Genomic DNA, 17,294 nt, shown 5'->3' with positions numbered 1-17,294 from the left:
TAGAACACACTAAAACTGAACTACCTATTTCAATAGTTTTTTCTGAACACACAAGCCCAGATGAAGCAAATACTTGAGATCACACAGCTCTGCTGATCATTTTTTTATTACATTTTTTACAAAACAAATCTGATATGACAATAAAAGCGATTGTAGCAAGACGCCTTTGACTATAAACATTTTTAAAGGATTTAAAATCAGGTTGTGAAATTTTTTATTTGGAAATCTATAGTTTTCCCCTACAGCAGTATATTATAATAATTTAAGAAAATGAATTCCTTCAACAAATCTCTTCCCTTCATAAATAAATAAAAACATTGACAGTATCTGTTACCATGTTTTAGTACCTGCTAGCTTTGTTAAGATCATCTTTAATATGGCTCACTCTGAATGTTCCCTGGGTTCTAATTGGACCCAAGCTTATTCAAGAAAAGAAACAATCTCGATATCAATTGTGAATTTCAACTTTCTACTGAAAAAACATAGTCAAATATAATCAAGACATCTGACAAAAAAATCTCATCAAAGACCTGAATTGTTTCAGTCTTCTTTCTCTATCCTTGGAGTGTGTGTGAGTGTGTGTGTGTGTGTGTGTGTGTGTGTGTGTGTGTGTGTGTGTGTGTCAGAGGTAGTGTCTAAACTCCTGAGATGACTGATGCTACAGAGCTGCACTTTGAAATTTCCCTTTTAAAAAACACCTCCAATGGAGATATTATCACACAATAGCTGATTATTAGATCACAGAAGTTGTACTGCACATAGCAAAGACTAGAATAGACCTTCTTGTATTGCAGTGAGATTTTGTTCTAAATGCTCTGAATCAAGTTCCATTAAAAAGCAGTTTTCTGTTGTTTCCAGAGTTAGTGGCCGTGAGGACTCAACATGTTGATTTTGGTGTGAGAGGATCTCTTCATTTGCTTCCCTGTGTGTGCGCTTTAGCTTGTGCTCCCCTATTCCTTTTCCCTTTATCTAACAACAGAGCTTGTTGTCCATTTTGCTCTCCTACATATTGATCCCAGCGTACAGCTCTTCCATCTGGGATTTGAAGTAGTGTCGCATTTCGTTCCTCTTGGCTTTCAGTGTCGGGGTGAGCAGGCCGTTTTCAATCGAGAACATCTCGGTGTGGACGTAGATGGACTTCACCTAAAAGGACACGGACGGACGGACGGACGGACGGACGGACACACACACACACACACACACACACACACACACACACACACACACACACACACACACACACACACACACACACACACACACACACACACACACACACACACACACACACACACACACACACACACACACACACACTTCAGTATCTCGTGCCTGAACAAAGTTTGGAAGAACACTACAAAGTCTACAGAGCTGGCTGATGGAACACAGGAAAGGATATTTCGAAGTGAGTATTTTACCTGCTCAAAGGACTTAAGGCCTCCTTCCTTGCCCAGTCGCACCATGTCCTCAAAGATGGCTGCCTTGACTTCCTGGACAGACCGAAAAAAAAAAAGGCACCTCAGAATCAAGGCGTCACAAGCTCTTTTAAATTAACACTCGGTACATGGGCTATGGTTTTCCACAAGTTAATGTAAAATGGGCTCAACTCACGACGTCATTCAGTCTGAGCTCTTAGTTTCTCGTTCAAGGCAAAGTTTTGCCTTTAGTAAAAAAAAAGAAAATCTAACAATAGCAATTAAAACAGAATTTGTGTGCAGTCATTTTGTAAAACACATGTATATACATACAGTGCAATCCAATACACTTGCCATAGATATTGAATTGTTTTTGTTTCTGACAGTCTTAATTAAAAAAAAAGAATAAGTTTCCCTGAGGAGTATTTGTTGCAGAGTTATGACATTGCATTTTACTGAATACGTTCATATGTGTTCCCTATGAATAGATCCTGATCCAGCTTATGTAGCAAATGTATGTGAAGTTAATTTATGAAGTTAATCTACCTCAGACATCTTTAGTGTTCTTATAGTTGATTTAATAAAACACTTATTATTATTATTATTTGTACCACTTTTCTTTTTCTTGTTCAGCCGCCATCCTCACCCACACAAACAGCCATACTGTATACTGTAATCAAAGTGTGTGAAGAGTTACCGCTCTGCTACACAGTTCCAGGAAGCTGCCCTCCAGTCCCAGGGTCCTCTTGGTCCAGCCAGACAGGAAGTCAGGGTCCGGAACCACCACAGCTACCAGACACGCCTGGAAATAACACACAATGCATACACGTTAAATACAGCAGGAATCTTTAGGATTATCGTGTGTAGTGTAGTTTGGACTTCATAAAACACCAACCGCACTGAGAGACGCTGAAGTTTTACTAAAGGAAACAGGTCAGAAGGAGCCGGGAGAAAATGTGTCTCAATGGCAGTTAAACAGGAAATAATAGCACACACACACTCAGCATGTCCTCCACCTACCTGCAGACTGTCTCCGTGCACAAAGACCTGACACACTGCGTCGCTCCTCGTGTACACATTCTCTAACTTTTCCGGAGCAATGTATTCCCCCTGTGCCAGCTTAAAGATGTGCTTCTTCCTGTCCACGATCTTCAGCGTGCCATTCTGTCAACACACAGAAGGACCTTCGATCAAATGTCTACAGACTGTCAAGAGATACGGAAGTTTATGAATGTGATGAACTTTAGTTTAAAATGAAGATGAACAAATGTGATACAAGGTTGAACTCAAACAACATGACTAAACCTACAGGAAGCCATTTTCCAATGTCTCCAGTGTGAAGCCATCCATCAGCGTCGATAGCCTCCGCAGTCTTTTCTGGGTCCTTCAGGTAGCCCTGGAACACGTTAGGACCCTTCACACACACCTAGAAACACACACACACACACACACACACACACACACACACACACACACACACACACACACACACACACACACACACACACACACACATTAATGAATAACGTAATATCGTAAAATATATAAAAGACAAGCGTTTCTGTGAAGATGTCTCGTTTGTCTTTGTGTTTCACCTCTCCCTCCCCGTTTATAGCCAGGTAGTTCATCTCAGGCACATCCACCACTTTAACTGAGTTACAGGGCAGAGGAGCTCCAACGTGACCTGCAGGTCAACGTCACATAGTCAGGTTTTCAAGTCAAGATGAACATATAAACAAGCAGCTTTGTTACTTAGTGTTCATGTCATTAACAAAAACTACGACTGAATAAGTTTGTCAACAACCTTTTTTTTCCATGACTAAGACGAGAGACGGCGCCGATGTCATTAAAAACACACTGTGGCTTTATCAACACGCAATGCTGTTGACCAATAAAGACGAGACTTTAAAATAAAAGCTTTACCAAAATCTCTATATTTTCAATAATGAGGAGAAAAGGTTCTATACGCTTTTCCCTCTCAATGCAGAAGTGGTGTTTGTGCTTCGAGCAATGAGCGGAGTCAGGAGGACTCAGTCACTTAATTACTGAAGTTAAAACTAACAATGACAGCAACTGAAATGTTCAATATAATCTGATACGTAAAACTATAATAAAATACTTCCTTTTCTTTGACAAAGATAAGACTGAAAGGCCCAGACTTTTAAAGTAAACAATTAAAGTGACTAAATGAACACGAGTCATTACCTGCATTCCATTCCCCGGGCATGGTCATGGAGCATCCAGCAGTACACTCTGTTTGTCCATAACCTTCATAGAACTGAGACAGAAAATATTATCATCATCATTGCTACGACAAACACAGGATTCCGTTTCGTCTAACTGGTCGGGAACAGAGAAGGAGTGAGGAAGAGGAAATGTCATGATTACACCAGATGGCAGCATTCCTACTTGTGTTTTTAATTGCCTGCTGTACTGCAGAATCCCTGGACATGTGATAGGAAGAGACGGGACAGCGAGAAACAAACTCAACATGTGTTGTGTTACCTGACAGCCTATTGCAGCTCTGAGGAAGGTGAGGACGGTCGGGGAGACGGGAGCAGCTCCTGTCAGCATGAGACGCACGCGACCTCCGAGGCTGGCCTGTAGGGGGCAGCACAGGGTTGACAGCTCCATCCACAACTAATTCATGTCCAATAATTCAACCAGATATTTCCAATGCTTAAAGGCCACATAGTGTCCATCTCCTCACTGCTTCCACATTCTGTATCACTTTCAGTAAGAGTCTGATGATAATAACAATGTTGTTCATATTTCACTGCGTGCTCTTTGGATATTAATGCTTGCTTTATGTAACCCGACACACGACTTCAGCCTGTGTCTGAAAACCTTACATGACTTTGCACAGTGCTTTGAACGCTACACAAACACCATGTAAACTCATTTGTAAACAAAAATACCTTTATTCAGGTTACATTTTATTTATAAAAAGGGCATAAAAACAAATGACTACCTGAAGCGGTTTAAAATAAGAGGAAGTCAGAATGTTTTGAGAGGAACGTGCATGTTTCAGAAACAAAAGGCTAATGGAAGAAAACCACTGAATGTCTGTTAAAGGGGTGAATGTATTGAGCATTTATTAGAGATATTAATAGCAGGTGCAAGAAGCTGTAGCTTTAGACGTCACCTTCACACCGGTCCTAGAAAAAGTGTCTTTCTGATGCTGCATTGTTTTGTTCTGTACGGTCTTGTTGTAAGTAACTGTCATTTTGTTGTTGGTTTCTTTTCTTCCCTGAATTGACTGACATTATTTACTGACCAAAATCAATTTCAATATCAACAACAGGGTTGATCCATGATGGAAACAGAAAAGTAAGTTATTTGAATGAACTCAATATATCAGCCAGCCCGAGTGAAAAACATTCCTGGACATGAAGCGCTCGACTACACAGCGACACACTGGGAGCTGTAACCGGCTCGGTGTACCTGAACCTTCCGGAAGATGAGTCGATCCCAGATGCTGTCTGTCCTCACGATGCCTTTCATCATCTCGGCCACCTTCCTCCTGTAGGCAAACCCCAGCAGCCAGCGCTTCAGAGTGGTGTTGGCCTGCCCAAAGATCTACACACACACACACACACATACACACCACACACACCACACACACCACACACACCACACACACCACACACCTATTAGGAACTGCATCAACATCATCCTTCATGTTTGAGCTCCATTTAACTATAAATAAATAAATCTGTGTGTGCAGGGACGTGCAGCGTCACCGCTGGTGCAATTTGGACAATATTAAGTGTTCGATGTTAATAAACTAAAAATCAACGAGCATGAGCAGCGCCACTCTGCCATACTAACTTATAACAATCCTGATGTTACCGGAGGCAAAACACCTCCACGAATTAAATCCATTTTTCATTAAGTAATTATTAACTATTAATACCGCACAATAAGAGTCCTGCATTTAAGTGTTTAGGTATTAACAGCACAATGTACCCACATTTACTTTGCGACTGTTTAATGCATTTCTCTGTCGAGTGCATGTAGCAATGTTTTCCTCTGAAGCAGCAGGACACAGTAAGTATACAGTAGAGTTGCTTTTTATTGGTATTTCGGGTACAATGAGTTAAAATAATAATAATAATAATAATAATAATAATAATAATAAATTGAATTTATATAGCGCTTTTCGAGACCTCAAAGCCTCTTTACAATAGTAGGGGAAGTGGGGGGAGGGGTTAGGACGAGGGAAGGAAGGGAAAGAGAAAAGGAAAAATAAATGATTAATAATAATAATAATAATAATAATAATAATAATAATAATAATAATAATAATAATAATAATACGGTTAACAGGGGGCTAGCAAATGATACTTGAGAAGAGGTGCCTCTTGAGGCGGGACTGAAATATGAAATAGTTAGATAATTCAAGATTTTTCATATATAAACATGAAGCTACAGCTGTTTTGGGGCCCCAGGCAGTTTAATGTCCACCTTGTCTGATGGTAAAGTTGTTTACATGTATTTCACCGCTGTTTCTGACTGAGACTTGGGTGTGTGACGCACCTATGTCATGGCGTGTGTATTGGGAAGCTCAGTGTCGAGTGTGAAGTTGTTTGTATGAGTGGTTCTTGAGAAAGCTGCAAGCAGCAACACCACAGGCCAACAATCAGCCCCCAACAGGCATCTTCATCACATCTTGAACATTCATCAGCTCGAAAGTGACACGAGTTTAAAATGTTAATATGAGCAGGGTCAGCGATTCAGAAGCAACTCCTGTTTATAAGGCCAGCGTCGTCGTGCCCACCTACCTTATCATACATTCTGTTTAGGAGTCGGGGTACCACAGGAAACACAGTCGGTTTCAGTGTGTTCAGGTCATCTGACAGCAGACGGATATCTCCCTGGAAATAGCCAATCCTGGCTCCATGCACTATCATCACTCCCTGTCAGCAATATCCCAAAGATACAGAAAGGAAAGGTCAAGAGGTCACCAAGTATGTAATGAACGAGAGGGTAACACAAGGGTTTGCAGGAGTATTTAACAAAAGGCGACTATGGGAACTAAGGGAACATACAATACCTGCACTACTCTCTCAAACATATGAGCCAAGGGCAGGAAGGAAACGTGGACATCACGGTGAGACAATGGACAGCCAACCTAAACACACACACACACACACACACACACACACACACACAGGAACACACACACACACCAGTGGACATGACCCAGACAAACAGACAGGGAAACACACAGACAAAGGGAGAGCAGTCAGTGTTCATGTTTGTACCTCCACCACCCTCTCAAGCATGTGGGCCAGAGGGAGAAAGGACAGCAGGACATCCTCTGAGGTGGTCTGAGCGTTAGACTGGAGACAAGAGGAAAGAGCTTATCAAAGTCCCACACTCTCAAACTGATTCTGATGACACCCTTTCACTATTACTTCTTCCTCTTAAATGTGGTCGTGGCACTTGTGGATCCTGAATGAGCAGAGGGTTGAAAGTGTCAATGGAGGATATTAGAAGAGGAGGATGGAGGAGGGAGAGAAGGAAGGACGAGGGACAGGAGGAAGGACGAGGGAGAAGAAGAAGGACGAGGGACAGGAGGAAGGACGAGGGAGAGGAGGAAGGACGAGGGAGAGGAGGAAACCAAGGAAAGCTGAAGACGCTCTAACTGTTGTTTCACAGTAACTTGAACAGCTCACATTACATCAGCGCCTCACCTCTGTCATTTTGATGAAGGCCGAGCAGTTGGACACAACATTCCTGTGTGTCAACATAGCTCCCTTTGGATTTCCTGGAAGTACACACACACACACACACACACACACACACACACACACACACACACACACACACACACACACACACACACACACACACACACACACACACACTTTCTTTAGAATGTACTGTAAGTGTTTATGTGGTATATAGTATTTCAGACACTTGATATTATTGTGTGTGTGTGTGTGTGTGTGTGTGTGTGTGTGTGTGTGTGTGTGTGTGTGTGTGTGTCACCTGTTGTTCCACTGGTGAAGCAGATGAGAGCCATGTCCTCAGGGCGCGGAGGCTGCAGGGATGGGAGAGTGAACGGTCAATGCGAGTGCCATAATATCTGACACAACATCATCTTCATGCGACCGGTGATCGGTCCTTTACAGGCCACTGTTTACTTACCAATGGTTGCCGATGGTTGGCCTTCCCGATAGTCTGCGCAACAAGAAAAGCACATTAATGACGCAATTATGGACGGAATCAAGTCACAAAGGAACGGAACTGAAAAAAAAGAAGAGAACTGGAATGAAGACAGCACAACAGCAAAACTAGCAGAAGACAATAAATCACATACATTACAATGACATCAAAGCAACAAAACAAAAGGAAGTAAGCACTAAACAAGATGGCAAAATAGGAAAGGAAAAGAGGAAGTAAGCCAAAATCAAACAACAATATACAATATTTCAAAACTAACTGAAGAGAAGAATGAAAACTAAAATAGAACTGAACACACAAACTAAGGTATTCGGGGAAAAACAACGACAAATGCGGCTGCTGACCTCCATCTCCTGCAGGCTGAGGATGTGGACTCCAGCCTGTTGCCCCCTGCTGACCAGGTCAGCACTGGGGGTCTCCATCAGAACAATGGTTTTCACAGAGTGTTTCCTGTCCTGAACACAGTCCAGCACCAGGTTGACTTTATCTGCCACGTCACACACTATAGTCGAGATGGAAGCTGCAGACACAACATGCAAACACATGCACACAGATGGTAAATGGACTGCTTTTATATTGCGCTTTTCCATCACACACTAGAAGCGCTTTACAACACACGTCAGCACACACACACACACCGTTGGCCATCGGGAGCAATTTGGGATTCAGTATCTTGCTCAAGGACACTTCGACATGCTGACTGCAGGGGCCGGGGATTGAACCACCGACCCTCCGACCACTGGACGATAAACTCTACCTCCTGAGCCGAGCTGATCTCCTTCTCTGGGATATAAGGACATTGCAGTGCATGTAATTATGTTGTTGCTGTGGTTTACCTTTGTCTACAATGTAGCCGATGGCTTCTGTTCCCAGTGTGTCGTAAAGAGGGACCGACACCAGGGAATAGGTGTAACACGCCAGCTCACTGATGGTCCACTACAGACACAAGCATAAACAAGCATTATAAGGGGATCCATTAACTCAGCAAAACAGCAGCAGATAAAACACTTATCCATTATCAATACACATGCACTCTGGTCGGAAAAGCAGTAATTACCAGATGTTCGAGTTTATAGATACTTTACTTTTAACTTTTGCAGACATAACGGCAATGTGTGCCATCAATTTGCTGGTGAGTTCTACCACACGCCTCAGTTTTTATTAAAATAAATAAAAGGTTGTTTGGTTTACAGAGCAACTGTCTGTTAATGAATGGATGAAGTATAGTGTCAGTGTTTCAGGAATATAACAACAACTTAATGGGACATTATTATAAAATGATTGATAGTAAAATATATTGATATTAATAATCTAGTCATCCCATCTTACTTCTATTTGGAGGATAATCATGCTTGAAGTTCTGGAACTACAGTTCCCATAATGCTTTGAAGGATGCACACAGGAAGTATAATGATACCATGGGTTCAGTGATTTATGCCGTGGCCTGGAACTTGAGGGTTTTTTGCCTATATTTGTTTTGTATTTTGGCAAAGTGGCACCGAAGAAGTTTGCTGAACTAGCTGTTGACAGTTATTCTTTGCATGTACAGAAAACTATCATACTGAACAAAACTTTAAAATGTGATGATGAGTTTTTGACATTTATTCGCAATAGACATCGGCGATAATGATATCCTGGGAAAGTGAGTCACACTGAATATAACAATATGCATGTGTGTGTTCACACAGATCACGTCACTGACAGGTGAGTTATGAGTCAGGGAAAGTGTGTGATTTTGACGGCCGGTAATCAGGCACTACGGGTGAAGTGTACGTGTCCAAACCTCGGGTCTGTTCTGAGAGAAGATGCCGATGTGGGGGTCTGTCGTCTTGGAGTGTCCTTTGTGAAGAAATGCTGAACCCAGATTTTCTGTTCGCTCCATTACCTGACACACGCACACACACACACACACACACACACACACACACACACACACACACACACACACACACACACACACAGTTTATTGTTCAGGACTATCAGCGACAGAAACAAGCAAATCTCTTCCCTGTTGTAATATTATGATGGTGAGATGCTAGTACTGTAATTACAAACCCACTTTAAAGATGTTATTGTCACGGTTTAGTCACTAAAACCTCATAGAAAGTCTTTTGGTCTATTAGAGGATGTTAGTAGCATCGACCACCTGCATGCTTGGATCAGTAGATAATACCATTTCTTCATGTAGCCCCTTGTTTACATCCAAAGCATGGAGAGTCGTTTAAAAAGGTTACACGTTACTGACTGTAGAGTGAAAGATGACCTTTCATGCAGTCCTGTTGTATTAAAGAAGGCGTCCTTTGGAGCGTACAAACAGGAATATAATAGCTGTGAGACTTTCCCACTTAGAAGAAGAGATTTGCTCTTCCATGAAGCTGGAGGACTCACAAGAAACACATATATTTAATCAACATCTGTGTAGCAGAGGCCGAGACAGCCGGACTTTGAATGTATTTTTCACCAGACTCTTTAGAAACTAAACTCAAACATAAACACATGCTGGTCCTATTTGCAGCACCTTGCCGCTGGCTTGAACAACACCCCCACTGTGTGTCGACAGCTGTTTGTTTTGCCTACAATCTTTATAGCCCAGAGGCAGAATAGTTTGTATGGGGTGAGCTGCTCATGGTGACTCTAACCTCTCTGTAGGACATCCATTCATACGGCTGTTTTGGTTTCCTGGAGCCCAGACAGGGGCCGTTATCTTGAGGACGAAAGGAGAGGGACAGAGGGGGGGGACAGAGGGGAATTAAATGGGGTGGGGGGGGAATGGAGAAATTGAAAAACAAAGAGAATTATAATATATTAATATATTCTTATCACACATGCATATTCTGCTGCTGACATTTAAGGACAAACACACATATGGTTCTTTTTTTAGTGGTGGCAAGATGTTGGGATGCAACCAGTGAAGTCTGCCGACTCAAAAAGAATCAACGTCAGTGAAAGTAAATGTGAAGTCCACGTCTGACGAAGCAGAATGTTCTGAAGTTCACTGTAGCCGCAGCGTATCAAACACACGTGTGCCTTTTGGTCCACAGCTAGGCAGACAGACTCTTGAGTACTTTACTGTATTTGTGACTTACTGGAGACTCGGATCCCTCTGAGGAAGCACTCGTACATTGTTGTGGCGTCTTCGTAGAAATGTGTTATGTTAGCGTCTCCTTTCAGCAGAACTGATCGGCGTGCCAACTCTCCGCCCTGAAAAGAGACAAATGTAACCTGAGATTGATCCTACGGTCAGCCTCTTGCTTTGATATTTAATTCACACACAGTTAGGTTAATTGTATTCCACAGTCAATGCCCCTCTCGCTGCCATCTGACCGGAGGTCGTGCACCTGGGCTAGCAATAATTACACCACTGACAAGTCAGAGGCACATCAAGAGCCCAACTGATAAGGTGCGGGGGGGCTCCTGTGTACTGAATCTGTTGCTAAATCTGAGGAACAAATACGGTGAAAGTTGTCCTTGACTGGACGGCACCAGATGCGCCCTATCACTTTGGTAGAGGACAGTAGTGATAGAAGAATGATCGTGTATGGAACACTGCATTCATCAACATCACTATCCTGCTGTAGTTCTAGTAACAGCTCTGTCCATTTTCAAAAGATTTACATTCTCTGGCGTTTCATCAGCAAATCATGCCAACACAGCGTTACCTTATAAGTAAACATTGCTTTTGTGTTGAAGTCTATATATCTTAACCTGCAACCGTTTAGAGACTCTGACAGACCAGAAACTCACCGGAACTTCAACAGACTGCATGCTGAGGTCGCACACCGGTGGGAGGGCCTTGGGCCGTGTTGCCAGGTAGTAGGTTGTCGCAGCAGCCACCGCCCCAAAGCTGACCAACAGGGGGGTGGAGACACTCCTGATGTACTGGCTGACATCATCCAGCTCTGGCAACCTCAGCTTCTGCAAGAAGTCCTGTCTCAGCATGATGCTGATGATGAGGTGAAAGTGTGTGTTTGTGGAAAGTGTACCCGTGTGTGGGTTGGAGTGGAGAATGTGTGTGTATGACGGGCTGAGCCCTCTCTGAGGGAGGTTAAGAGTGTTAATGGAAGGAGTGTGAGTGGAGGGAAGCTGGCCAGGAGGGGACCTAAAGAGAGGAAGAGAAGACTGGTCATGTGTGTGTTTACATTTAAAAAGCTTTAACTTCAAGGATTTTTGATCCGCACATTTTGGAGGTTCGTCACTTTTTAACCACCAAGCACCGCACCCCCCCCCCCCCCCCCCCCGGGTTTGTACTGTGCATTCTAACCTCGAGTTATAGAGCATACATACATACAGTCGTGTCCTCAGTGTTTGGAAATGAGATATACATTGACACCATGCTAACATGCTGTTTAGCATGTAATATTCACCAGGTTTAGGCTGCTAGCTAAAATGTAATTCGCGCTAAACACAGAGTACAGCTGAGGCTCAAGGAAATGACATTCATGTTGTAGGTATCTGGTAATATATTGTCTCTTACTCATGTCCCTTCTGTTATCTGCCTTTTATCTTCACTTTCTTTGAGTATTATTATTAACAATTAAAGACTCAAATACTCATCAAGGCTGTGTGGGTGTGGTTTGTTTCAAAATGTTAGATCTTGTGCACATAAGTAAGTGACATCCCCTTTTTCCAACTGAGCGCCCTGTTCCTTTTCAAACCAGTGAGAACAGCACAGGCTAATGGCTTTCTAGATTAATCAAATTAATCGTTTGGCCTATAAAATGCCAGAAAATACCATCAGCAAAACGGTCTCTGCAGTGTGCTCTCAGGTACAGGCACTTTACTGTAGAATAATAACAGGGGCTCATATCGCAGTATAATCAGATCATATATCATATATTTAACAGATCCTCTGAGGACAAGTTAAGCAGGTGTCACGTTCCCATGGTGTGTGTTTGTGTTTAACAGGTGGGGAATAGGGTTGTCAGTGTTGTGACAAACACACACATGCATGCGCACACTCTCACACACACACACACACACACACACACACACACACGAACTGACAGACTAGAAGAGCCGTTTAAGAATAAACAGATTAGAAACAGAGTCTGAGGTCTTTAGGTGAGAACAGTGAAAGGTCCATGTGAACTGTGAGAACGAGAACAACGACCTCAGGCCCAGATTCCAAGCTTAACAATACAAACTGAGGGTCATCACTTATCACAGACTTATCGGCGGCCTTGATTTGACACCAAAGTTTAGAAAATCCAATAAATCAAATCAAGTTAGTTACACATTAGCGAACGACAACATACCTCACAGATACAATACACAATACAACTCATAGGCGCTGTGTCTAAGGGCACAGGTCTGAAGACATCCAAGACATTTTATTGATCGTATGTAATTGCCACAAATCTACTCTTCCACTCACTGAGATTGCTCAAAGGATAACTTCAGGTTTACCATTAATATGCTTCCAAGGTTACTGACAAGTCACTGTGTCAACCTCTAGGCTGTAAAAACCAGGCCAAGACTCGCCTGGTATCTACAGGTAATAATAACTGCACAGACCGTTCACAAGCGGCCGCATTGTTTCCATCCTCTGTGAGCACAATGCAGAGCTATTTCTATACGCCAGTTCCATTCCTAGTGAAATTCTTCCAGACTCACCTGGAACAGAAAGCACCTGGAATGTTGTCGTTACTGCTGCTACAGGCAACCGGCACACTCTGCTCTCACCAGGAGGATGCATGGATATACTACCGGCACAGATTCTGTTACGGTGATGAGATAATCTACCAATCAAAGGTCAGACGGGCTCCAGGGAGGGCTCTGATTGGCTGGCTGGGGCAAGACGGTTTGTCTGATTGACTCAAAGACTTGATGTAAACAATCAATGAGCAGATCCATAAACAAGAGCCAGTTAATGAGATAGTAACAGTTGGAGGACCAAATCACTGCGAGTTTTGGATTTTTCAATTTGCCGTTACAAATACAATTATTATAAAGCATATTTCATAACTCAATAATGCATTGTGCATCAACACACCCGGTTCACCTCACCCTTCTGTCTTACTGTAGATTCTATTAGTAGAAATGTGTCTTCTTTAACTAAGTACCTTGTCAAAAGGTTGAAGCAGTTGCGTGGTCTCCTCACCTTTCCCCCAGTGACCTATGGTGGTGTGGGCAGCTGAGGTGATTAGAGAGAGCGAGATGAAAGCTGATTAAGGAAAAACTGCAGAATAGAGAGGAAGCTCTCCTACCACTGTCGACTCTTCCAGTTGTCGTGTATACTGTCGTTTCTTTTATATTGGGTCTGTGTTTAGAGTCTGTTCATTCATTGTTTGATCCATGAAACGTCCTTAAATACGACATTACAGTCTCCTAAGTCCTAACGGAGCGTCTTCAAATTGCTTGTTTTGTCTGACTAAGAGTCCAAAACTGAACATATGCAGTTAATTGTAAAATAAGCCAAAAAACAGCAAATTCAATGCAGTGCATGGTAACAATTCATTAAACAGACATGCTTTAACCAAAACATGTGTGTCTCTCACACACACACACACACACACACACACACACACACACACACACACACACACACACACACACACACACACACACACACACACACACACACACACACACACACACACACACACACACACACACTGTTTCAGGTATAAGACTGCGGTGTCACATACATCTCAACTCAATCAGTCGGTGATAGCATATCTGAAGTAGATCAGCTGAGTGAGTGATAAGGGAAGAAACACGATTAAATATCCCGTTGCATTTTCTCTATGACAGAGTGCAAGGCTGGATTATCAACAAGGCAAAAGGGGAAACTACCCAAGGGGCCCCTAACCCTCAGGAACACCACAGGCCCCGCAGTTGACTGTGTCTAAAGCATAATTAAAGCCTTATGTTGGTTACTGCCTCTTTAGGGCTTGCAATGAAATCTATTCTTTATACCTTTAGTATTAAAGTTTATATAATACTATCGTATCATGGGATATATTCTAAAAAATGTGTACAATTATTAAAATTAATGGAGATACAGCAAACTAGGTAGTGCAGTGAATCACTTTACTTTTGTATCTTGATCATCATCATTTGAACAGAGCTCTGAATAAAATGTAAGCGTATGTCAATATTCATTCAGTGCTTTGGCATTACTGTATCTCATTATGGGGGGGCCAATGAAGAATCTGAACTTTTCTTCGAAAGAAACAACTACAGTACCTAAAGGTGTAAAGTAACTAAGGACATTTACTCATGTACTGTACATAAGAATACTTTTTGAGGTATGTGTACTTTACTTGAGTATTTCCATTGTATGCTACTTTATACTTCTACTATGTTACATTTTTATTTGGACAAAAACGTCTTGTTGACTTTAAATTGACTCGCTCATGTGGGCGGCTCAGCAACTCCATGTAATAAACACCCATGGGTGCATCCCAAGTCTCTTATTTGATATTTCCTCGCTCCTCACTTGAACCAGAAGGGGCTTAAAGACCGTCCCAAATCTCTCACTTCTGCTCGGAGGATCGAGGAGCGAGGATGCAGGAGAGCAGCCTTCACAGAAGGCTTGTCCCAGCCGACACGCTGCAGCTGATCGGACTGATCTGATTCAACATCACTGGAGTTTCATACCGCAGTGAAGACAGATAACAGATCAAACTCAAGTGCATCATTACGTAATTTAAATGTTCCTTGAAACATTAAGCCTAATAAAAAATGTCCAGGGTTCAACTGACACCATAATCAAATGATGTGTTAATAAATATTGAGTTCACAATCAGAATATCAATTCACCACGGCGTGAACTGATCTACTGCATAATCGATATTATCCTTATGTGTGTTAGTAAATGCATGACTTTCTGAATGCCTGAGGTTTTTGTGAAGCACTTGATCCGCTTTAATCTAGTGACTAGTCCACCTGCTCATCCAGCCTGAGCGCCCCGGCGCGCATAATGAGCGCCTCCAGGGAGAGAGATGCAGGCTGTACTATAGTGGAGGGGGAGATGCAAACCAATGAAAGTAGGGTGGGTTCATGGCTGTCAGCCAATCAGACACAAGTCACCTTTCACCTCAAAACCTGCAGTGTGCCACTAGATCCCTGTAGAGATCTTTTACAGTCTCTGTCCACCTGCCTAATGTATGCATAATACTGTTTTACAGGATAGCAATACTATAGTATATTTACTGCATTGATGCATACTGCCATATACAAATGAATACATTCACAAAGAAGCCACCATAATGCAAGTATATGCATCGTTAATCTACATTATTTCACTACAGTTGGACTTTAAACTTATTTAACCTCAATGGTGCATATGAATTGACTGGACTGTATACACGCTTGTGCTCGTGAACGCAACACTTCCACTATTGTCTGCCAACGTTTACTCCAGAGTAACCTTCTGACATCAGCGACTAGACCTAAAAGGTCAATCGTGGAACCGTTACAATGGAAAAATCATGTCAAAGAGAGACAAGTCGTGAAGAACCCTTTACATTCACCTGAAGACATTTTCACATACAGCCAGTCATCCCGAGCAGCACTTTAAAACCTCTAGCAATTAAAGTATTAGCGAACTACAACGGGTTAACCGTGCAGACTCCGTGGTGTACTGTAGTGTAGTGTCTACTTTTAATGCCAAGTTTTAAATATACATAAGACAAAATAATAGACAAAACGTAGTATGTTTTTTCTGTCACCCGTATTCATGTATTTGCATTGACAACAAACTGACCCGTCTTTGAATAGAGTTCGACCTGACCCATGTTTCAATACAACTGCATGTGCTTCTAGCATATGTGTACATGTTTGTTAATCATTTGGTATAAAAACTTCTAAACAAACTATCATTTAGTTCATTATTGATAAACCAACAATAACACACTTGTTTGAAGAACTTCCCACCTGTTAGCAGCAGATCTCCCCGGCTAAGTCTTGTTCCATCCTGACCACGCGCACTAACTGTAGTGTTTAAAATAAATACAACTTCCGGACAAAAGTTTCAAAATAAACTTCGGTGTCTTTACACAACTTTATTAGCAGTAAACTATGAAAAAGCTAGAGTAAACGAGTGTCTGTGCATACAATATTACATTGGAAATATCCTGAAGTCTACTAAGATACAACTGATTGACGTTTGATGGTGTAATGATTTTAGTTGTTTTTTTGCACTCAATTTTGAAGGCAAAATTACCTGATTTCCGGCCATAATAAATCTGGTAGAGTGCAAGGTACAAAAGAGGCGATAGTAAAATGTTGTGGAAGGCTTGGCTTTTTTCCAATCTCAACTAATCGAACATTGATGGCCCAATTGTGGTCTACATTTATTTATATCTGAAAACTATACATGGACTTCAGCAATCACATGGCTGCATGAGATGATACAACTTTTGTTGTACAATCAGCACATTTAGGACAGACTGTTTCCTCTTGTTTGTGAGTCAGACAGGTTTGGAGTTGCTGAGTAGCGAGTAGTAATATTTAACCTGGAGTGACCTGGGTAGTGTACTAACCTTTATACTTTGAAAAGTACATGAATTGCTTACAGCACATGTAACTTATTCAGTGTAAAGCTTTATACCTACATCTGCTGGATGACAGCATTGGCAGCTGTAACCCTGGACACTGATGGTGGATTTATCTAGACAGTACAAGAATGGACATAAAAGGGAATTTAAATATTTTAAATAAAAAAATTAACGTAATAAGCAA

At 42.0% G+C, this 17,294-nt stretch overlaps 1 protein-coding gene across 2 annotated transcripts; it reads right to left on the bottom strand.

The window, feature by feature from the left end:
• Nucleotides 1-5: 5 nt before the first annotated feature.
• Nucleotides 6-16,575, bottom strand: LOC115014670 (long-chain-fatty-acid--CoA ligase 1-like). Of its 2 annotated transcripts, none has more exons than XM_029441695.1 (21): nt 16,488-16,575; nt 11,352-11,706; nt 10,694-10,808; nt 10,247-10,311; nt 9,391-9,492; nt 8,444-8,543; nt 7,952-8,127; nt 7,572-7,604; nt 7,413-7,464; nt 7,115-7,188; nt 6,683-6,760; nt 6,200-6,334; nt 4,860-4,994; nt 3,921-4,016; nt 3,621-3,693; nt 3,011-3,099; nt 2,725-2,841; nt 2,436-2,579; nt 2,113-2,217; nt 1,419-1,490; nt 6-1,143 (listed from the first exon to the last, which is right to left on the bottom strand). In XM_029441695.1, exons 2-21 carry the CDS (start codon nt 11,544-11,546, stop codon nt 1,003-1,005), a joined length of 2,097 nt encoding a protein of 698 aa, XP_029297555.1. In that variant the 5' UTR covers nt 11,547-11,706; nt 16,488-16,575; the 3' UTR covers nt 6-1,002. The 2 variants fall into 2 exon arrangements, with proteins under 2 accessions (XP_029297555.1, XP_029297554.1); XM_029441694.1 differs by lacking the exon at nt 6,683-6,760 and adding an exon at nt 6,472-6,549.
• Between the last annotated feature and the right edge of the window lie 719 nt (nt 16,576-17,294).

This window comes from Cottoperca gobio, chromosome 10, assembly GCF_900634415.1.
Source record: "Cottoperca gobio chromosome 10, fCotGob3.1, whole genome shotgun sequence".
In the NCBI taxonomy this organism is placed as follows: Eukaryota; Metazoa; Chordata; class Actinopteri; order Perciformes; family Bovichtidae; genus Cottoperca; species Cottoperca gobio.
This window is presented reverse-complemented; position numbering and strand designations above follow the sequence as displayed.